Source organism: Sorex araneus, chromosome 2, assembly GCF_027595985.1.
Source record: "Sorex araneus isolate mSorAra2 chromosome 2, mSorAra2.pri, whole genome shotgun sequence".
Taxonomy (NCBI): Eukaryota; Metazoa; Chordata; class Mammalia; order Eulipotyphla; family Soricidae; genus Sorex; species Sorex araneus.
The window spans coordinates 26,366,437-26,388,767 of record NC_073303.1 but is presented as its reverse complement, the minus strand read 5'-3'; the positions used below and the strand labels follow the sequence as shown (position 1 = coordinate 26,388,767).

Sequence of the window (22,331 nt, the reverse complement as noted above, 5' to 3'; positions counted from 1 at the left end):
GTCTTAACGAAGACAGTTGGATCTTCTTCTAAATTCAGTTTTAGTAAATCTGACTCTGAAAACTCCAACATACACTTGTGAAAAGAAAGTAAAAATGGCTAACAGTTTTTTGCATTATGAAAACAGATTATTATTATTTTTTTGCTTTTTGGGTCACACCCAGCGTTGCTCAGGGGTTATTCCTGGCTTTTGCACTCAGGAATTACTCCTGGCGGTGCTTGGGGGACCATATGGGATGCCGGGGATCGAACCCAGGTCGGCCGCGTGCAAGGCAAACGCCCTACCCGCTGTGCTATCGCTCCGGCCCCTGAAAACAGATTTGAGAAGTATCTCAGATGATCACCAGAATACCTCCAAAGACATATGTTGAGAAACACTGGTCCAAATTAATCATGATTTCATTTCTTAGGTGCTACCACTGGATAGGGATTTTATTTTTTTTTATTTTATTTTTTTTTTGCGTCACACCTAGCAATGCACAGGGGTCACTCCTGGCTCATGCACTCAGAAATCACCCCTGGCGGTGCTCAGGGGACCATATGGGATGCTGGGATTTGAACCCGGGTCAGCTGCGTGCAAGGCAAACGCCCTACCCACTGTGCTATCACTCCAGCCCCTGGATAGGGATTTTAAAGGAAAAAAATAATTTCTTTTTTTGGTACCTGGGATGGAACCTAACTCTGAGTGACATCCCTGGCTCAAGAAAAAACTTAATAGTATATATGCTTACACATTCAGTGACTTTTTGTTTGCTTGTTTGGAGGCCACACTTGGCAGCGCTCAGGGCTTACTCCAGACTTCAGGGATCACTGCTGGCAGGCCCGGGGGACCATATTGCGTGCTGGGGACCCAGTCGGGTCAGCTGCAGCCAAGGCAAGTGCCCTTGCCCGCTGTACTATTGCTCTGGTCTCTCAGTGACTCTAGTGAACCAAATGCCTTTTTTAGACAGAGTCGCAGTAGCCAGGAGAAATTTCTGAGTTCTTTCCCCTTTTCTGGTTGGCTGTGGGAGAGGAGGAGGTTTTTCCAACTGCAGAACCAGGACTCCAGAGAAAGGTGCTAGGACGTCGGTCTGCTTCGGGGAAAGGGCAAACTCTTGGAGTCTGTCCAGTTGTTTAACTTGGAAAAATTGCCTAATTGTCTGTAATATTTGTGTCTCTCCACAGTCCCTGCTGCCCACACACAGGCTGGCTTGCCTGCAGGGGGACAGATACCTCTGCAGCTTGCCAAACCTGATGAGCAAAGGCAGAGAGGGAAATTACACCGCGCTACTCTGTTGGTCAGTATTGTAGGTGTTTAATAGTTGTTTGCCCATGATGACAGTGTCATTGGACGTGGAGTAGAGGGTCTTTTAGTTGGCGGGGACCGAACTCGAGTAGGCTATGTGCAAGTCTAGCGCCCTAACCGCTATACTATCTCTCTGGGCCCCTATTAGTGTCTTTTAGTTGGAACAGCATCCCAGTGACTTGTTACTCTAGTTTTGGTCCTGAAGTTTCATACGTTCTGGTGTCTTGTTGGTGAGTTGGTTTTTGGCCATAGCTGGCAAAAAAGATCACTCCTAGCGGGCTTGGTGGAGACCATATGCAATGCTGGGAATCAAACCTGGGTCAACATGAGCAAGGCAAGCGCCCTACCCACTGCTCCAGCCCCTTCACGTGTCTTGTTGGAAGACAGGCATCCTCTTTCTTTTTTGAGTATTTTGGTAAACAAGATATGAAGGGAGCGGAATTCAAGAAGTTTCTGTTAAGTGCCTCTCCAGGGCCAGGTACTGATGTGGGTACTGGGTTTGTAGCAGAGAAGTGTGATTAAACATTTGTTAAGGGCTCATTCAAGGCTATGGTTTGAATAACTGCTGTGAAAATCAAATAGCGTCAATGCAAAGCATTCAATGAAATAAAAGAACTTGACATTAGAAATGAAAGTAATTAAAAAATATCCAGGACAAAGTACAGTGGATAGGGTGTCTTGCATGCAGCCAATTCAGTCAGGTTCTATCCACAGCACACATATGGACCTGTGAACCCTGCCAGGAGTGATCTCTGAGCACAGAGCTTGGAGTAAGTACTGAAAACTGCTGGTTGTGACTCAAGCACTGGGAACAGAAAATCCGAGACTTGAAAGAGAGCTCAGAGGACTGAGTGCAAGCTTTGTGCTGTGTGTGACCCCCTAGCACCTCCAGGGGTAACAGCTCTTCTCCAGCACAGGGCCTGGACTGGCCTCCCTACACTGCTGGGGATGGCCTCCAAACGAAATAAATCTAAGATTTTTTATTAAATTATCTTATTTTGGGGGCTTCAAGTCACAAACATCTTTTTGAAAACTATATAGTTGCTGGAGATAATACAGCGGGTACGGTGCTTGTCTTGCACAGGGCCAACCCGGGTTGATGCCTGGCACCCCAGATGGTCCCCTTAGCCCAGCCAGGAATGATCCCTGAGCACTGCCAGGATGGCCCAAAAACCAAAAAAAAAAAATTATTCTTTAGTTAGATCCCCTTAGCCAATGATCTTTAGTTACACAAGTAAGAAGAAATATGATAGTAAGTCAGGGGACTACGGCTCATAGCAAGAGCATGCACTCTGAACCACGTAAGTCTTTCACCTTTTTAGCTCTGCCACTTAATGAGCAGGGCAGGCCTGTCTCTCTCCTTCCTTCCTTCCTTCCTTCCTTCCTTCCTTCCTTCCTTCCTTCCTTCCTTCCTTCCTTCCTTCCTTCCTTCCTTCCTTCCTTCCTTCCTTCCTTCCTTCCTTCCTTCCTTCCTTCCTTCCTTCCTTCCTCCCTCCCTCCCTTGTTCTTCTCTCGCCCCCTCCTTGATTCTTCCCTCCCTCCTTTCTCCTCTCCTTATCTCCCCCTCTCCATTCCACCTGGGGTCAGACCCCAGGACCTTTCATGTGTCAGGCAAGTGCTTTAATGCAGAACTGCATCTCTGCCCTCACATGGCCTATCTGAGCCTTGCAAGTAAGTTTTCTAATCTGTAAAAGATGAGTACAAGGAACAATATGGTATACTTAGTTGTTTTTTTTTTAAAGGATTTTTTCTTTTAAAAGATTGGGAGTCGGGGCTGGAGCAATAGCACAGCGGGTAGGGTGTTTGCCTTGCACGAGGCCGACCCGGGTTCTAATCCCAGCATCCCATATGGTCCCCTGAGCACTGCCAGGGGTAATTCCTGAGTGAAGAGCCAGGAGTAACCCCCTGTGCATCGCCGGGTGTGACCCAAAAACCAAAAAAAAAAAAAAAAAAAAAAAAGATTGGGAGTCTAGTATTCATTTTAGTGAAGCAAGATAGTTTTTATTGAACAAAATTTGAGGGCAGAGAAAGAGAGGAATTAGAGTAAAAGATCGAACCCGGGCTTCTCAGGGTGCAGCTCCTGGGAGTCTAGAATACCTTATAGTACCTGGCATGTACATGGAGTTTAATATAGTTGTTGGGTTTTTAAAAAAGTGATTTTTATTTTTATTTTTATTTTATTTTATTTTTTTTTGCTTTTTGGGTCACACCCGGCGATGCACAGGGGTTACTCCTGGCTCTGCACTCAGGAATTACCCCTGGCCGTGCTCAGGGGACCATATGGGATGCTGGGATTTGAACCCGGGTCGGCCGCGTGCAAGGCAAACGCCCTACCCGCTGTGCTATCTCTCCAGCCCCCAAAAAAAAAAAAGTGATTTTTAAATTTAAAGCCACATCTAACCATGCCGCGGGCTCCTTCCTCCTGGCCCTATACTAGGGTCACTCCTGGGGGTAAGAGTACTTCAACCTGCTTAGGAAAGTCAGGGATCCTGCCAGTGTGGCCGAGGGCAGCCCACTCCTTGGAAACCATCCTGGCTTAATTATTTATGTTAATGGCTGCAGGAAATTTGACCCTCAGGGATAGAGATGTCGCCAACAGACGTGACAGATACTTAAACTACATAAGTATTGGGTGAGATTCAGAGGCAGGGGAGGCTTCAGTGTCCTTTTGGGGAGATCCAGAGGCCCCACTGTGAGCTCCTCTTTAGGCCTGTCCTGCTTCCGCTTTCTCAGCTCACCTGCGGGCAGTTGCAGGCTTGGAGAGACCCTTAGGTCAGGCCCTGGAGGCCTCATCTGAATTCCGGGTCATGTTCATTTGTCCTCCCCCCACCCTCCCTCCCTCCCTCCCTCCCTCCCTCCCTTCCTTCCTTCCTTTCTTTTTTTTTTTTTCTCTATCTCTCTTTCTTTTTCTTTCTGAACCACACGCAGTGACGCTCAGGGGTTACTCCTGTCTCTGCATTCAGGAATTACTCCCGGTGTTGCTCGGGGAGCCATGTAGAATGCCGGGGATCGAATCCAGGTCTGCCATGTGCAAGGCAACGCCCTACCTGGTGTACTATCGCTCCTTCCTTCTTTCTTCCTTTCCTTCCTTCCCTCTCTCCCTCCTCACACCAGTGCTCAGGGCTTACTCTTGGCTCTCAGCTTAGGGATCATTCCTGGCAGTGCTCAGGGAATCATACGGGGTGCTGGGGATCAAACTCCAGGTAAGCTGTGTGCCAGGCAAGCGCCCTACCCACTGTACTATAGCTCCAGTCCTGGTCCTGTTCTCTAACCGCTCTGCCGCTGCTCATCTACGAGTATTTTGTCTGTTTTGGGGGGTGGGGTGGGGGTGAGTTTGGACCACACCTGACTGTTCTCAGGGCTTACTCCTCACTCTGCTCTGGGGATCATATCCACAGACATTGGGTGCTGGGATTTGACCCAGGGTCACCTCTGTGGACCTTACCCTGCATTATTGCTCAGACCCTCTGTTGGTTATTTTGAACTGAGAATGTGCCCTTATCACCGGCACCCGTGAGGGAGCAGAACGTCACCAGGTCCAAGAAGCCCCCATTTTCCCTACTCCAGTCATTCCTCCCTCCGAGAGGATTGTTGCCCTGATTCCTAAGAGCGTAGATTAGTTCTCTATAGAAGTGGGATCTTCATGGTAGTTTTGTTGTTGCTGTTGTTTTGGTTTTGGGCCACAGCAGCTGGTGCTCAGGGGTCACTCTTAGTGGTGCTTGGGGGACCATATGTGTTCCTGGAGATCGAATGGGGTTGGGCACATGCCTAGCAAGCACCTTGTACTATCTCTTTGGTCCGGTATCTGTGCTTTAATGTTGGCTTCTTTAACTCGACATTATTATTCTGTGAGATTAGTGCCTATTATATCAAGTTATAAATTCTCCATTTTTGTTATTATGTGGCATTATACGAGTACTCCTCCATTTATATATTTGCTGTGGGTGGAGACTTGGATAATACCCCACTTTAGAGCTCTGTTGGGGGCTGGAGCAATAGCACAATGGGCAGGGTGTTTGCCTTGCACGCGTCCGACCTGGGTTCGATTCCCAGCATCCCATATGGTCCCCCGAGCACCTCCAGGAGTAATTCCTGAGTGTATGAGCCAGGAGTAACCCCTGTGCATCGCCGGGTGTGACCCAAAAAAAGCCAGAAAAAAAAAATAGAGCTCTGATGAATCACACTGTTAGGAACAGCCTAATACATATCCTTTGGTGACTACATGTACACCTATTTATTGGGAATATAAATGAGTGAAATTTTTTATTTAGGATATACATATGTGAAATTATAGTAAATATTACCTAGCAGATTTTCAGTGTCTATACCACTGTACATTCCCACCACAAGTGTATGAGAGAGTCCTGATTCTGCTTCCTCGCCAACATTTTTATTTCTCAGCTTTTTCATTTTAACCATTCTGGTGGATATCCTTCTGTGTTTTTTTTTTCTTTTTTTCCTTATCTGTGGTAAGCCTTCAACTCAACTCTATTTTTTGCTACTGTTTAATTTTAAAATTCTAATCCACATGTAAGTTTTAGCTACAAGCAAATGTCAGAATCTTGAAAGCATAATATCTCCTCTGAGAAATGTTCAGATTAGTATGTTCAAGAAAATCTTTTGAAAAATTCATAATCACTAGCCTCTAACCTTTCTAACCTTTTTTATTTAAAGTGGTTGTGATACTTATCTCCCTGTCATGTCTCTTAAAGCATTTGCGAATATCCCAACTTGGGGTGTGTAGTTCCTTGTATTCTGTGGGCCTCTGTCCTCTCTCTGGAGAAGCCTGCCTTCTCTCTTGGGTGACTTTTCTTTCCTGTTTAATAAAACTTAAAACAACAGAAACATCAATTGTGTACATTAAGTGAAAGGATGAGCTGTTCTTTAGGTACCTGATTTTTTGTTAGAATTGGTCTTTGGATCCCTTTAGGGATTTATTCAATCATTGTGTGATACACAGTTACAAAGTTGTTCGGGATTGGGTTTCAGTCATACAGTGTTCCATCACCCGTCCCTTCACCAGTGTACATTTCCCCCCACGGACGTCCCCAGTTTCCCTCCCATCCCCACTCCACCCCCCCCCGTCCTACCTCTGTGGCAGGCACTTTCTGTCTCTCTCTCTCTCTGCCCCCTCCTCCCCAAGGTCCCCCCCATCCCCCGTGAGCATTGTGGTTTGCAATACAGGTACTGAGAGGTTATCATGTTTGTCCCCTTACCTACTTTCAGCACTCAGTTCCTGTCCAGAGTGATCATTTCCAACTGTCTTTGGCATAAGGGTCCCCTCTCTATCCTAGCTGCCCTCTCCACCACCACTTGTGGCAGTGTGTGCTCAGTCTTCACAGGCTGTTGGTTTTATCTCTCTTGGATGTCAAGCCTATCTTTTAAAAATTAGAACACTAAAAATTAGAATATATTTGTGCATGTAAAAATTTGTTAGAGGGTCTGGAGCTATAGCACAGTGGGTAGGGAGTTTGCCTTGCACACGGCTGACCCAGGTTCGATTCCCAGCATCCCATATGGTCCCCTGAGCACTGCCAGGAGTAATTCCTGAATGCATGAGCCAGGAGTAACCCTTGTGCATCGCGGGGTATGATCCAGAAAGCGAAATAAATAAATAAATAAATAAATAAATAAATAAAAATTAGAACACTGATAGTGAGAGGTCAGTGTATTTAAGTTTCTAACTGATGAAAATGTTATATACTCTTGAAATTTCTAAGTTTGAAATTTGGATGTAGTTGGGTGGAAGGAATGTGTCCACCGTTGCCCATAAAAGCCAAGTGGGTGGCATACATCTCATAGATGGAGTTCTGGGGCCGGGTTGTTAGTGAACTGTGTGAAGGAGGAGAGATGAAGTATTCAAATTTTTCTTCCTGGGGCATGATCTTTTAAACTCATCGTCCGTCAGTGTGGACTATCCTTGGTTATGATGAGGGCTATCAAGATGTTTAAACCAGTAATTTGGACCAGTATTTAATGAGTGGGCCATAGAGATGCCTTTGTCTTGCAGTGTGCAGAGTAATCTTGCATAAAGAAACGTTGTACTCGGTCCCTTTTGCCTTTTTTTTTTTTCTTTCTTTTTGGGTCACACCCAGTGATGCTCAGGAGCTACCCCTGGCTCTGCATTCAGGAATTACTCCTGGCGGTGCTCAGGGGACCATATGAGATGCCGGGGATTGAAGTCGAGTAGGCCACATGCATGGCAAACGCCCTACTGCTGTACCGTAACTCCGCCACCCTTTGCCTTTTGGTTTTGGGTTCTACTTGACAGTGCTCGGAGTCTCCTCCCAGCTTCCTGCTCTGGGGTTTGCTTCCACTAGTATTTCGAGGCCCCCGTGTTGTGGAAATGGACCAGGACCATTCGTGTGCTAAGCTTGTGCTGCAGCTCACTGAGTGCTCTCTCTGGCCCTGTTTTTGACTTTCTTTTTCTTTATCTTATTTTTTTTTTTTTGCGGCCACACCTAGCTGTGCCTCATGGCTTACTCCTGATACTGCACTCAGGAATCATTCCTTGTGGGGCTCAGGGGACCATATAAGTTGTCAGGGATTGAACCTGGGTCAGCCACACGCATGGCAAGTGCCTTACCTGCAATACTGTCCTCCCAGCCCTGCAACTTTTGTCTTTTGAATAGTTGCTAGATGTTTGCATAGGTGAATGATTGATTTAGGTTAATAAGCCTGGAATCAGTATCCCTGTTTTACCTATAAACACAAAATATTGCACAACTTTAAGGCTACAGTGGCTGTTTGGGGACTCCAACCAGGAGATTGTTTTGAACTTTTCCAAGTGTTTATTATAATTTTAGAAAATCTTGATATCCTTGGCAATGCCACACATGGAATCGAGACTTTAAGAGTTGAAAATCCGTAACTTGCACCGAATTTTGTAACAGCCGGAATTTGCTCTTGATACACTCTCTCATTTGTGTTTCCTCTCCACCTTCTTTTTTTGGTTTGTTTTGGTTTTTGAGGGGCCACACCCAGCAGTACTCAGGGGTAACTTCTGCTCTGTACTCTGGAATTACTCCTAGTGATGCTTGGGGGGCCTTATGGGATACCGGGATTGAACTCAGGTCAGCAAGGCAGATGCCCTATCCTCTGTGCTCTCGCTCCGCCCCTCCCACTTGCTGAGGATCCTCATTTAACACACCCCTTGACTCAGATCCTACTCTTGGCCTCCCCTAGACTCCCCAGGCCTATGTGTTCTGCTCCCTCCCACTTTCTCACCAGAATTCCTACTTCTTTAAAATATATCATTTCAGTTTAGTCAAGGAGAAAAGTACTATATTTTGGACCAGGAATTTCTTCACAAAAACAAACAAACAAAAAAACCCAAAAACCACAACCCAACTTTTGGGGCTGGGGAGATAACTATAAGGGCTGGAGCAGAATGCTCTGTAAGCAAGCAGCTAGGATCAGTCCCTGGCACTATGTGTTTCCTCCTCCCCACCCCCACCCTTCAAGCTCTTTACAAAGTGACCCCCAAGTACTGGGGGGTAGCCTCTGAATACTAAGTGTGGCCCAAAGCCCAAAGTTCTGCCCCCCTCAAAAAGACCAGCTCTTATTTAGAATATGTCCTACTGTGTCAGTCCCCTATGTTACTCTTACTTTCAAAGTTTCAGAATCTGCAGATACTCTAGAAATTCGTTAGATTTTGATTTTCTGAGATGGTGGCATGAGGTTTTGTGGTTTGGCAGAGGCCTGGGCGACAGTTTGTGGTAGGTCTGAGTCACTTGAAAGGTTGAGGAGTTCCAATATGTAGAGAAACCAGATAAGGATGAATGAAGTTCACTCAAGTTCATTGCCTCTGGCCCTCTTTGTCTGGTGCTTTCCCAAGCGGAGCAGAAAGTGTATTTCTGCTCTTCTTTTCAGTTTCCTCTTTTTTTGGAGGTCATCTGGGTAGCATTTGCTTTGTTTGCTTGTTTTGTAATGACAGGGCTAGAACCCAGGGCCTGACACACCCAAACCATTTTCTCTGCCACAGAACCCCCATCCTGAGCCCCCAATTCTGTTTTTTTGTTTGTTTTCTTGGGTTGCCCAGAAATTCTTAGGACTCACTCCTTGCTCTGTGCTCAGGAATCTCTCCTGGTGCCCAGGGGACCGTGTGGAATAACCAGGAATTGAACCCAGGTTGGTTGCCTACAAGGCAAATGCCTTATCTGCTGTTCCGTTGCTCTGGCCTGTTTTTTGTTTTTGTTTTTTAAAAGCCAGTGTGAAAGGAGCGAGCTGGAGAGATACTAAAGTGGACAGGGAACTTACCTTACATGCGGTCCATCTGGCTTCGATCCCCACACCATATGGCCCCCTGAGCCCCACCAGGAGTGATCCCTGAGCACAAAGCCAGGAGTAAAATAAGCCCTGAGCACTGCCAGGTGTGGCCCATAAACAATAAAGCCAGTGTGAAAGAAGGGCACGCAGCCCAGGAGTACTTGGCTTGAGAAAGTGTCTTCACAGAGTGGTCTGAAGTTTCCGGCTGGCTGTCTTCTCACTGACAGCGGCCTCCTGGTCTCCCTTCAGGGCCACCTGGCCCCTCAGTCCTCCCCTGAGCCCAGAGGGAAGGTCTTTGGTTGCTTTGAGTCAGGCTTGCTGTGGGCGTTGGGTGTTCGGCTGTGGGGTGCTTGCCTTGCATGTGGTTAACCCTGACTGGATCTCTGGCACCCCTGTGGTTTTATGAGCAGTGCCAGGAGTGACCCTTGAGCACAGAAGCAGGAGTAAGCCCTGAGCACAGCTCAGTCTAGCTCCTATTCCCCCTCTAAACAGATCTTTAGTGTGGGGGCTCTGGCTCAGTGGTAGAGCAAGTGATGTATGGGACCCTGGGTTCGAAGAATTAAGAGTGCCAACTCCAGCACCCCTGGGTGTGGTTCTGCATCATCACCACCACCACCACCACCAGGAGAATGAACAAAAAAAGAAAACCAATTTTACCATAGAGCAGTTGGCGTGAGACAGGATATATTCTTAGAGCATATTTCTGGTCACAAAGACATGACCAAATTCCTAAATAAAGACCCAAATTTCTAAATAGAGACCATGTCTAATCTTAGCTCATCAATTGTATTTGTTAACTCAGTGTACCGCCCACGTTCTGTTTGTGGTCACGGGTGGCTAAGCCTTTTCTGGCAGCTCTAGGGAGCCAGGTGGCTCCTGGCCTTCACAGGGCATCACTCAGGCCTTGAAAGTACAGACCACTGAACCCCATGAGCTCGTGGTTGGGTGTGGGGTGGGGGTGGGCGGGAGCACAAGAAAAATCCAGGCACATGCGTGTAAACTCCACCTGGTATTGGCCCTTTCCCTGAACCAATTTTATTTTTCTCATCAATGTAAAACACAACAGCATTGAAGGAGGCAAGAGTATTATTACTTGGGGCAGTGGGGAGGGGAGGGAGGGAGCATCGTTTGGGTCACACCCAGATGCACTCAGGGGGCACTCCTGGTGGCGCTTGCAGGGATCAAACCAGGATCAGCCTTGTGCAAGGTTAAGAACCTTAACTGTACTTTCTCTCTGGCCCCTCCAGATGGCACTCTTAAACCTGACAGAACCTGTCTGACTCGGGCAAATTACAGTTCGTTCGCAATGCGTGGAGCAAAGTGGAAGGATTGTTGGGTAACTTTGGATAAGAAATGTAGCTAGAGTTCCAGTGGTAGTCATCTGGGAAAGTCAGTCAGGGAACTGGAGTGAGAGCACAGTGGGGAGGGCACTTGCCTTGCATCCCGGGTACTCCATACATCCCCTGAGCCCTACCAGGAGTAAGCCCTGAGCACTGCTGGGTGTGTCCCTCCAGAAAACCAACAAGCAAACAAATATCAACTCAGATGAGGAATCCAGGACTCTGCAGTGAGGCAGATGACGAGATTCCTTCCTGGCTCAAAGGAGGGCTTCCAAGAAACAGGCCAGGTGTTAGCAACATTCCAAGCTTAAGGGAAGAGTTAAGTGGTCTCTTTGGACCATTTGTTAGGAATGAAGGAAAGCAAACGAACCTCGAGCACGTCTTTAGAATGTTTCCTAGCCTTGCCTCAGCATAGGGGCAGGGTGGGGTGACAGGATGAGTGGGAACCTTGAGTCCTGAACCGTGCACGCTATTATTGCAGCTCTGGGTAAATTTGTGCGCAGGGACCACTTCTGGAGGAACTCAGAGGACCATTTGGGATTCGAGGGGTCAAACCTGATGGTGTGCAAGGCAAGCACCATACCCCATATCTCTCTGGCTCCCCTACATGGTTATTTATGAAGTTTCTGTAAAAGAAATCAGTAGGGCTTTTGGTTTTTTATTTTGTTTTTGAGCTACACTAGGGGTACTCAGGGGCCACTCTGGTTTTGTTTGTTTTGCTTTGTTTTTTGGCCACACCTGGCGGTGCTCAGGGGTTACTCCTGGCTGTGTACTCAGGGGGACCCACAGGGAATTCCGGAGATCAAACCCAGGTCAGCCGTGCATGTGGAAGGTAAATGCCTTGCCCCCTGGCCTCAGGAGCCACTCTTGACTCAGGGCTTGCAGGTTGCTCTTGGCGGTTCTGGGGAACCCTGTGGTCTGGGAATCAAACCCAGTCTTGCAAAGTGTGATCTGTCCCTTTGAGCGGTCACACCTGCCAGTAGTAGGGATTTTATTGAATACATTCCAGAACCTTCATAAAGAGGTGTCGGTAGATTGTTGGGGAGTTGGCAACTCACTCAAAAATACTAAAATATTTAAGTTTAGAGGTTGGAGCAATAGAACAGCTGGTAGGGAGTTTGCCTCGCATGTAGCTGATACGGGTTTGATCCGGTGTGCAGTCCCCCGAGGCCTGCCAGAAACGATCTCTGAGTGCAGGTGCAGAAGTAGGTGCTGAGCACTGCCAGGTGCGGCCCCAAAATAAAAGAAAGCAAAGCAAATGTTTGTAGTGTATAATGTCCAACATGTATTTCTCATAGAAAATAAAACTAAGTTTTAGATGGGTGTGTATAAAATAATTATCTTTTTCTTATTACTACTACTACTATGGCTTTTGGGCCACACAGAGCTCAGGGCTTACTTCTGGCTCTGTACTTAGGGGATACTCCTGTTAGGACTTTAGGAACCATATGGGGTGCCAGGAATTAAACCCGTGTAGGCCGTGTGCAAGACAAGTGCCTTATCTGTTAAACTATCTCTCCAGCCCCAAACTAATTATATTTCATATACACCTATTTATGTCATTACTTTTATTTAGTGGAAACCTGCTTCTGTATTATATATGTATATATATATACACATATATATATATATAGTTTTAGGTTTTTTTTTTTTTCAGTAAGTGCTTCAGCAGTGGCCTCTATAAAGTACCATCTACTGTACTGCTCTGAGTGTGCGCGTCTGTGGGCATCTGGTCATCTGTATTTTTGGTAACTTATATCATGGTTGCCCCTTGGGAAGACATGCTACCACGTAGGTTTAGTAAGAAAGTGTTCCACTCCTAATAAACATTGAGCGAGCCCTCCACAGCCCTCCTTACATACTCTGACCGATATGGAAGAAACAAACACTTGAAGACACTGTTGACCAAATGAGACAGAAACTGTCTAGGGACTTGAAAGGGAATTTGAAAGATGGGAATGGCACCGAGAAGGAGATTCAGCGGAGATTTTTTGCATGATGATATCCCCCAGTTTGCATGGCTAGTCGTGACCGGAACCAAGCACTTCCAGCCCGAGATGTTGGCGGGTAGAGTGAGAGGATGGAAGAGAAAGGGGGAGGACAAAGGACTGGTTTTAGACAGAAGGAAGAAACAGAAGAGGGAGCCCATGGGGTCTTAAATTCTCTCTAAATCCTTGGCACCCTTGGGGCAGGACATTAGAAGGTTGAAAGGGCTGAGCTGGGGTGCAGTTGCTGTCTGCTGTAGGGAAGAGAGAGTTTGGAGGCTGAACCCGGGCAAGTTAATTGCCCAGTAGAACAGAATTCACTTTTTAAGAGTGAAACTTCTTTAGTGTCCTGTATGCGATAATAAACATTCATGGATGTACAGGGAGAAATGTGACTTATTAATAGCAGAGGCTGGAGAGGTCGTGTAAAACACTTTCCTTGAATGAAGCCAACCTGGGTTCGATCCCTGATATCCCATATCGTCTCTTAAGTACCACCAGGAGTAATTTCTTAGTGCAGAGATAGGATTTAACCACTGAGCATCGCTGGGGGTGGCCCCAAAACAAAATTGGACTAATCCCAAGTATTGAGCCTAGTTCAGTCTTCTGCCCTGTTCTGGTCATTAAACTCTGGGACAGTAAGACACGGGCTGGGGAGATAATTGGGTAAAAGCTATTTCTCTATTTTCTTCCCAGCCCACAACAATGAAGGAAAAAAATTTGAAATGACTAAAGATGGAGTTATTGAACTTCAAAATAGTGTATTAGGGGCTGGAGAGATAGTACTGTGGGTAAGGTAAGGTGCTTGCCTTGCATGCAGCTGACCTAGTTCAGTCCTTGGCAGTGCATATGATGATCCTCTAAGCCCCCTACAGGAGTGAGCTTTGAGCACTGAGCTGAGAGTAAGCCCTGAGCATTACCAGGTGTGGCCCCCAAACAAACAAACAAACAAACAAACAAACAAATAAAACAACAACAACAACAAAAAAGCAAGATAGTGCACTAGAAATGGTCTGTTTGGGGGGTTGGAGAGATAGTACAGAGGGTAGGGTGCTTGCCTAACGGCTTTCATCTCCGGCACCCCTTATTGCCCCTGAGACCTCCCAGGAATGACTGTGGAGCCAGGAGTAAGTCCAGAGCACCACTAGGTGTGGCCCAGAAATGGGGAAAAAAAAAGAGAGAAGAAAAAGGAAAAATTATTTACTCCAAAGAACAAAATGTTGAAAAACAAAGAACAACCTTAGTAACGATGGGACAGCGTTCGTCTCTGTGTAAATGGAGTCTCAGACGGAAAGGAGGAAAATAAGACACTGGCTGGAGAGAGAGCACGGGGGTTAAAGCGGGGCACCACATGTCATCTGGGTTTGATCCTCAGAGCCCCACCAGGGGTGATCCCTGAGCCTAAAGCTAGGAGTAAGTAACTGTGCTAGGTGATGTCTCCAAACCAACAACCAAACAGAAAAAAAGAAGTTGGATCAAGCACTGTTGGTAGTCACGTAAAATAGTGCAGCCACTTTGGAAAAACAGTCTGACTGTTCCTCAGGAAGTGAAAAGAAGTTGCCATTTGACCCATCTAGTTCATTTTTATTGAGTAGCGAGGCAGAGAAAATGCAGAAGGTCTCAAATTTGTTATGGGTTGGTTTATGGTATTTTAACTGACATTGGTGTGAAAGCTACTCTTGTTCTGGTTTTTGGTTTGTTTTGATGTTTTTTGACCACACCTGGCTGTGCTCAGGGTTTGCTCCTGGCTTTGTGCTCAGGGATCACTTGTAGTGGAGCTCCAGGGAGCATATGGGTGCCAGGGATTGAACCTGAGCCAGCCATGTGCCAGGCAAACAACCCACCCGCTGTGCCGTCCTTCGGTCCTGCTGTCCAAACTGCAGTACAGTGATTTGGTGATGTGACGTGGCAGCAAGGCACTGGTCTCAGTGAAATTTTTACTATGTAACCATACCTTCAGTTTATGATAGTTCAGTTGGTTGATTGGGACACAACCTCCCTTATTAAAAATGAAGAGCTGTACCTTCATATGAATTTAGGGAAGAGGCCTAGACGCCAAGACCTGGCTGCATGGTGAAAAAGGGAGAGAAGCAGAGTTTCTAAGGGCCTTTTGACTGCCACTTGCAGTTTGTTGATTACAGGTGCAGGGGAGTGGGAGAGATCGTTGAATCCTGGACTAGCCCCATTTCTGTTGTATGTTTAGTCCTGGCTTTACCACTGGGCAGCTGTGGCTCCTGGACAAACCATTTAGCTTCCTGGCCACTAGCAATGTAAAACTTTGGATTAAATTATTTGGCTGGGGGTGGGAGGGGGAGGTGGTGTTTTAGGGCTTGGGCCACCCCGGGTAGTGCTTAGGGGCTATTTCTGGCTCTGCTTGGGGATGTATATGGTACTGGGATTTGACCGAGGGTCACTGGGCTGCAAGAGAGGTGCCTTAACACCTTGTACTGCCTTTCTGGTCACCTTAATTTTTTTTTTCCTGTTAGGTTGTAAACTTACAACCTGATGTAAGCTGTCAGGTGTAAACCTGAGGATCAGGGTTACTCTCAGTGTGGTGCTTAGGTTGGGGGTTATGCCCAGTGGTGCTGGGGCGACTGAGTGGTGCTGGAGATTGATCCTGGGGCCCCCGCATGCAGCCTGTGCGCAGCACTTTGGGCACCTCCGTGGTTGTGACTGACTGTGTTGTGTTTCCCAGGGGACTGTCCCCACTGCTGGGGATCAAATAAGTAAGTGGCTAAACCCTGGTACTCTTTCTCTAGCCTCATTAAATATTTTTTTTTGGTTTTTTGTCTTGGGCCATACCCAGCAGTGGTCAGGGCCGACTGCTGGCTCTGTGTTCAGGGATTACTCCTGGTGGTGCTCGTTGGGCCATATGGGGTGCCAGGGATCTGATCCAGATTGGTTGTGTGCAAGGCTGTACTATTGTTCTGGCCCTTTTAAATTTTTTTCTTTTTGGGTCACACCCTGCGATGCTCAGGGGTTACTTCCGGCTCTGCACTCAGGAATTACTCTTAGTGATGCTTGGGGGACCATATGGGATGTTGGGAATTGAACCCGGGTTGGCCGCGTGCAAGGCAAACACTCTACCCGCTGTGCTATTGCTCCAGCCCCGGTCCACCTTTTTAAAAATTTTTTAAAGATTTTTCTTTTTCCTAGTGCAATAATTCTGTGAATCTGAGAATCTTGAGTCCTCACTTCCCAAACCTGAGCTCTGTCTTCAGGAAGATGTCTGAGGGCCTTTTCCTGTCGTCACTTTGACAGATTGCAGTCCTCAGGCAGAAATGAAACCCTATCCAAATCTGTTTTTCCAGCTTGGTTTCATCCTAGCTTCTGTGCTCTGGTGACAGTAACAGATGGCCAGTAAATGTTTCCCCACAGACAGGGAGAGGAATAAATGGCAAGCCTCTATTACCGTCTCAGCCGCCCCTGGGCTTGGTGACCACATCCTCAGTTAGCAACACGCGTGCTGGAAGGAGTTGGCGCCAGGAACTGTAGGCTGGTTTTAGCCCAGTCCGAGCCCAGGGTTTCCTCGGCCGAGCAAGCATCCATCTGAAAATCTCGGCAAGGTGCCTGTCCCAGTGGGTCACCCCTAACCTAGTCTTCATCGTTACTGTAACATGCTGGAAAATGAGTTTATCAGTTGGATTTGTATACTTTTTTTTTTTTTTTTGCCTCGCCAGTGGTCCTCGGGAGGTCCAGGGCTGTCCAGGCTGGTGGCTCAACACAAGGGCCTGTGATGCTGCCTGGGCCCTACAGTGTCAGGGACCCCCGGACCACCCCAGCGTTGCCAGGGCCCTTCAGGGCTGCACTGGGGGAGAGCAGGGAGTGCTGGGAATCAAACCAGGCTGGGTGTGTGCTTGCACCCTAATTGCTGTACTAGCTCCTCACCCTCAATTCTGATGTATATGTGTGAGAAAAATGAGCTATGTGTGCTGTTGATTTTGAACGTGAGTTGAGGGCCGGAAGGGTCACTTGCCTTGCACACAGCCTGCTCGGGTTCAATTCCCAGCATGGCATGTCGTCCTTGGAGCCCTGCTAAGAGGAATCCCTGAACATTGCTTGAGGAATTGAGGGCTGGAGTGATAGTATAGCAGGTAGGATATTTGCCTTGCAAGTTGCCGACCTGGGTTCTATCCCCAGCATCCCATATGGTTCCCCCAAGCACTGCCGGGAGTGATCCCTTAGTGAAGAGTCTGGAGTAACCCCTGAGAATCTCCAGGTGTGACCCGAAAGCAGAAAAAAAGAAAGAAAAAGAAAAAGCGAATTGATAAATGAAAAAGCAAGTGTGTTCTGTGGTTATTGTTTCAAGAGAGCAGCCCTGTGTTCCTGCAGCCAGGTGACCTGTCTGTCAGCACCTGGACTGCTCCTGGGTGCTCTGGTTTCCCACCTCTGCGCTGGTGCTGGTGGCATCAGCGAGTTGGTCATCTCTTGTCAGCATCAGGCACAGATGAGATATTATTATTGTTATTATTATTTTTTGGCTTTTCTGGGTCACACCTGGCAATGCACAGGGGCCACTCCTGGCTCTGCACTCAGGAATTACCCCTGGCGGTGCTCAGGGGACCATATGGGATGCTGGGAATCGAACCCGGGTCAGCCGCATGCAAGGCAAACGCCCTACCTGCTGTGCTATCTCTCCAGCCCCCACAGATGAGATATTATTGCGGGGCAAACCTAGGAGATTTTGCTCATCCGATTGGGTTGGTTAAGTGTAGGAAGGTTGTTGTTGGAGTTGCACCCGTACCGTCACCCTCAATATTTAGATGGTCTCTTCCATAGAGAGGCAGTCCATGGTAGGCTGTGCAGAGGAAAAGAATGGCCATCAGCCCTTTCTTTTTATTTATTTTTAACCATACCCGGTTCCGATCAGGGTTTACTCCTGGCTGTGCACTCAGGATCACTCCTGGCAGTCCTCAGGGGATCCTATGGGGTGCTGGGGATCGAACCTGTGTTGGTTGCTTGCAAGGCAAATGCCCTCCCTGATGTACCATCCTTCAACCATTTCAGAGACAGCTTAGAAATGTATTCTGGGGGCCGGAGCGATAGCACAGTGGGTAGGGCGTTTGCCTTGCATGTGGCCGACCCGGGTTCGATCCCCGGCATCCCATATGGTCCCCCAAGCACCGTCAGGGGCAATTCCTGAGTGCAGAGCCAGGAGTAACCCCTGAGCATCGCTGGGTGTGACCCAAAAAGCAAAAAAAAAAAAAGAAATGTATTCTGTACCAAAATATTACATTGCTCTAAAACTTACATTTTGGAGCGATGTAATATTAAAAGACTGTATTAAGTGACTACATTAGCAGAAGTAAGACCATCTAATGCACCAAGCTGACTTCAGACGCTGCCTGTCCCTGCGCGGTCACCTGGGACAGGTTGTTTCACCACTGAACCTCGTGCGATTCCTCTTTGAAATGGGGAAGTGGCTCAAAGGACCGGAACAGGAGCGAACAAACAAAAAATGAAACGGATAGTGGGGCTTGGGGGCTGGCTCTGTGGCTAACAGAGTGTGAAGTCATGAGCTTGATTCCCAGAGCCGCCCATGTGCACGGAGCACTGTCTTGGTGGCTCTTCTGTCTGGGGCTCCTGGCACTGTGCAGAATATATGCATATACCACTGCAAATGTGTGTACAAAGATGGCCTGGGACCTCCAGTGAGCACGAGCGTGACCCTGCATCCCCATGGACATCCAGCCAGCACAGGCAAGCCCCAGTCACTGCAGCAGCAAAGGGCAGGGCACACTTAGTGGTCTTGGGGCCTGCTCCTAGCTCTGCACTCAGGACTCCTGGCAGTGCTTTACGGAATGTTGGGGATCAAACCCGGGTCACCTACACACCAGTCAAATGCCCTCCCCACTGTATTCTTGCTCCGGTTGAGGTGACTTAAAGTTCCCTAAATCAGTGCCCTGTGAATGGTGTCATTGTTGTTAGGAGTTTGGTTCTGCAGGACAGAGAGTGAGGTTCCCCTCCAGTATAGGATATATATATCCTATACACACACACACGCACTCACACACACACACACACATTTTATGTGTAAGTGACGTTTTCGCAGTACATCTGGCCCAATCTGTAGGGTAAAAAGACAAATGATTATTTTTAGTTGTGTGTCCAGTTCCATGCTTAGTGGCATCTGGAAAAAATGGAGAGATGGAGATTAAACCCAGGTGGACCCCCACAGGTGGCTCATGTGAGGCAGAGAGAAGAGAGATGCCACTTTCTTCAGCTCTGCCTCCGCCACCTGGGACTGGCCGAGCTGCTTTAGTGAAGGACTGATAAGGTCTGCAGTGAGCCCCTGCATGGCCTGGGCCTTAAATCCTGCCAGGCCCAATTGGTGACCGTCCAGCCACACCTGATGTCTACTTGCATTTGACCTTCTTGGCATGGAGTTAATTCCCACCACCCAGTTTCTTGGGGAGCCAGGGACTCAGATTGAGCCAGGAATTGTTCTTTGCAGGACAGGAAAGCCAGTCCTTGGCCTTACCCGGGCTTCCAGGTCTTTGTCCTGTCTCATAGAGGAGTATTTCAGGAGTAGTGTAGCAGTGAAGTGAAAACAGATTTTATTTGGAGGTTTTGAGGAAGGGGAGGAGGGAGGGAGGGGGAGAGAGAGAGAGACAGAGACAGAGACAGAGAGAGACAGAATAATGCGCTCAAGAGAGACAACACGGGCTTCTTTAAAGAGGGAGAGAGCCCCAGGACACATCTCAAGAGGGGAGATATGAGCATCACACGTGCTCGGGAACCACATGTGCTGGGGCACCACGTGTGTTTGGCCATGTGGTCACAAGCAGCAAATGAGCTCACGTAGCATGTGTGTGCCTTCCTTAGTTCAAGGTGGCTTTCCTAGGGTTCTTCCCAAGCTTCCTCATCTGGGGCTTCTAGCTAAGAGTTCGTCGCTAAGGTGGTTGCCAAGTGGTCAGTGGTCTCCTTGAAGTTCCTTTTCTTGGCCTTTGTTCCTGTGGGGGGGGGGTATGGAGTTACAGCCTTTTTTGAGTCTGTTGGCGCAGCCTTATCAGGCCTTAGTTCCTCTGTCTGCAAAGTGGGAGTACTGCGGCCCCAAGCCTCTTAGTCTCATTACTTTCCAGGAGTTCCATTGCCACGGCCCTTTCCTGCCCACCTCCTGGTCAGCCCACTTTTCATACCACATAGGGTCCCCCAAGCGCCATCAGGAGTGATTCCTGAGCACAGAGCTAGAAGGAAAATCTGACCACAGCCATGTGTGGCCCCAAAACAAAACAAATGAAATAAAAAGATAAGCCTTTTCAAAAGGCTTATAGAATTTTTTTTAAAAAGTTAACATTTATTTATTGAGCATTTAATAAATGCCAGTTTTTAAAATCTAAACAACCCTGTGAGGTTGGTTGAACATTTTGCTGAAGTCTCGGCATACATGAGAGTCAGGCTTTGAGCTCACGTCTAACTCTGTGGCCGTTTCCCCAGAGTCCCCATTGTAGGCTCTTTGTTCTTTAAGGAACATTGTGTAGATTAATTAATTTGGGTTTTTGGGTCCCGCCCATCAACGTTCAGGGGTTACTCCTGGCAGTACTCAGGAATCACTCCTGGTGGGGCTCAGGGGACCATATGGGATGCCGGGGATCAAACTCAGGTTGGCCGTGCATGCCAGGCAAGCGCCCTGCCCATTGTACTATCTCTCTGGCCCCTAACTGATTCAACCCTTGGTTGCAGTTCTCCAGCTTCTTAGCTGTGTTGTGTCAGAGATTGTACACTTGTCTTGTGGTCAGGGCTTCCAAAACAGCAGAGCCTGCAAGAGAACACTTGGGCATGGGGAGGTGGTGTGCGGGGGTGAAATTCACAATCTTGCTTGCATGGCAGTCCCTCTAGCCCTGAGCTATCCCCAGGCCACAGGGAGGTTTTGGGGTTGAAAGTGACACAGTTCTGAGTAGAATGATAGATCTCACCTGACACTTGACATGGCCTAGGGACTTTTTTGTTTGCTTTTTGGGTCACACCCAGCAATGCACGGGGGTTACTCCTGGCTCTGCACTCAGGAATTACTCCTGGCAGTGCTCGGAGGACCATATGGGATGCTGGGAATTGAACCCGGGTTTGCTGCTTGCAAGGCAAACGCCCTCCCCGCTGTGCTGTCGCTCCAGCCCCGGGAACATTGTTTTTAACCTTCTCCTTCCTCCCAACTCTGAAGTGGGATTATTGGCTATAATATGCTATTTAGCAGATTCCCAGGGAATTAAACAGCTTCTTATCATCACTCCTTTCAGGTTCACTAAGAATCTTTCTCCGGATAAGATCAATTTAAGTACTCTGAAAGGGGAGGGTCAGCTGACCAACCTGGAGCTGGATGAAGAGGTTCTACAGAATGTCCTGGAGCTGCCCACCTGGCTGGCCATCACTCGCGTCTTCTGCAACAGGGCTTCCATCCGGGTGAGAAGGGCCTGAGGTGCCGCTGCTCTCCTCGGGCCTCCGTCCTGCCTTTTGGTGTTGTATGTGGCTTGGGGGCCACACCCAGGGGTGCCTAGGGCTCACTCTTGCCTCTGCACTCAGGGTCACTGCTGGTGGGGCTCGGGGGACCACATGGGGTGCTGGGGATTGAGCGCAGGTCAGCCGTGTGCCAGGCCAATGCCCTCCCGCTGTGCTGTCTCTCTGGCTGTCCAGCTCCCATAGCCCTGACCCTGCTGCCTTTCCTCTTGCAGATCCAGTGGACGAAGTTGAAGACGCATCCAATTTGCTTGGTAATGACCTTCCTTGATCCCAAGTATCAGATGGGGTGGGCTGGGGCTAGGGTTGAAAAGGCGAGTGTCCCCTTGGGCTGGAGGGGGCACCTCAGACAGTGCGATTATTGTTGGACGGGCTGTAGAACCAGCAGGCTGATGGTGGCTAATGCTGACACACAAGATCCAGGAATCCTTATTTCGGCTGGTGGGGTGGGGACTTTCCCCAGTAGGTCACTAGGGGGTCACTAGGGCTGATGGTCCTAGAGAGGCCATGAAGTATGGGAGAGTGAGCTGGGCATGCGCTTTAGCCCTTTGCGTTTTCTTACCTCTCCTTGTGTGTGTGTGTGTGTGTGTGTGTGTGTGTGTGTGTGTGTGTGTTTTCCATTTTTCCTTTTTGGGTCACACCCAGTGATGCTCAGGTTACTCCTGGCTTTGTACTCAGGAATTACTCCTGGAGGTGCCTGGGGGACCATATTCTTTTCTTTTTGACTTAGGGAGTGGGGTGGGTGTTGGGTCATACCTGGAGGTGCTTGGAGCTTACCCCAGGCTCTGTGCTCAGAGATTACTCCTGGCTGGGTGTAGGGGACCCTGTGCAGTGCTGGGGCTCAAACCAGGAGCTGGCCAAATGCAAGGCGAGTAGCTTGCTCTCTGTTATCTCTCCAGCCCTCTTTTGATTTTTTAATACTACCTTTTGCTGCCAAGGTTTTGCCTTTAGATTTCTTTAATTTCTCAAAAATCCTGAGAAAGGAAAAATTAGTTTGATTCAT

The 22,331-nt window shown here is 48.1% G+C and overlaps 1 protein-coding gene and 1 non-coding gene across 3 annotated transcripts in view; both read left to right on the top strand.

Moving 5' to 3' along the window:
• Positions 1-22,331, top strand: part of BLTP3A (bridge-like lipid transfer protein family member 3A) — a 59,710-nt gene that overhangs the window by 3,576 nt on the left and 33,803 nt on the right. For both annotated transcript variants that reach the window (XM_055126345.1, XM_055126344.1), the window contains exons 2-3: positions 21,112-21,274; positions 21,544-21,582. In XM_055126345.1, the coding sequence (XP_054982320.1) occupies positions 21,112-21,274; positions 21,544-21,582 (202 nt within the window). The remainder of the gene's footprint in view (positions 1-21,111; positions 21,275-21,543; positions 21,583-22,331) is intronic.
• Positions 13,456-13,582, top strand: LOC129403015 (small nucleolar RNA SNORA36 family). The gene has a single exon (XR_008629006.1). It is a non-coding gene; the product is annotated as a small nucleolar RNA SNORA36 family (small nucleolar RNA).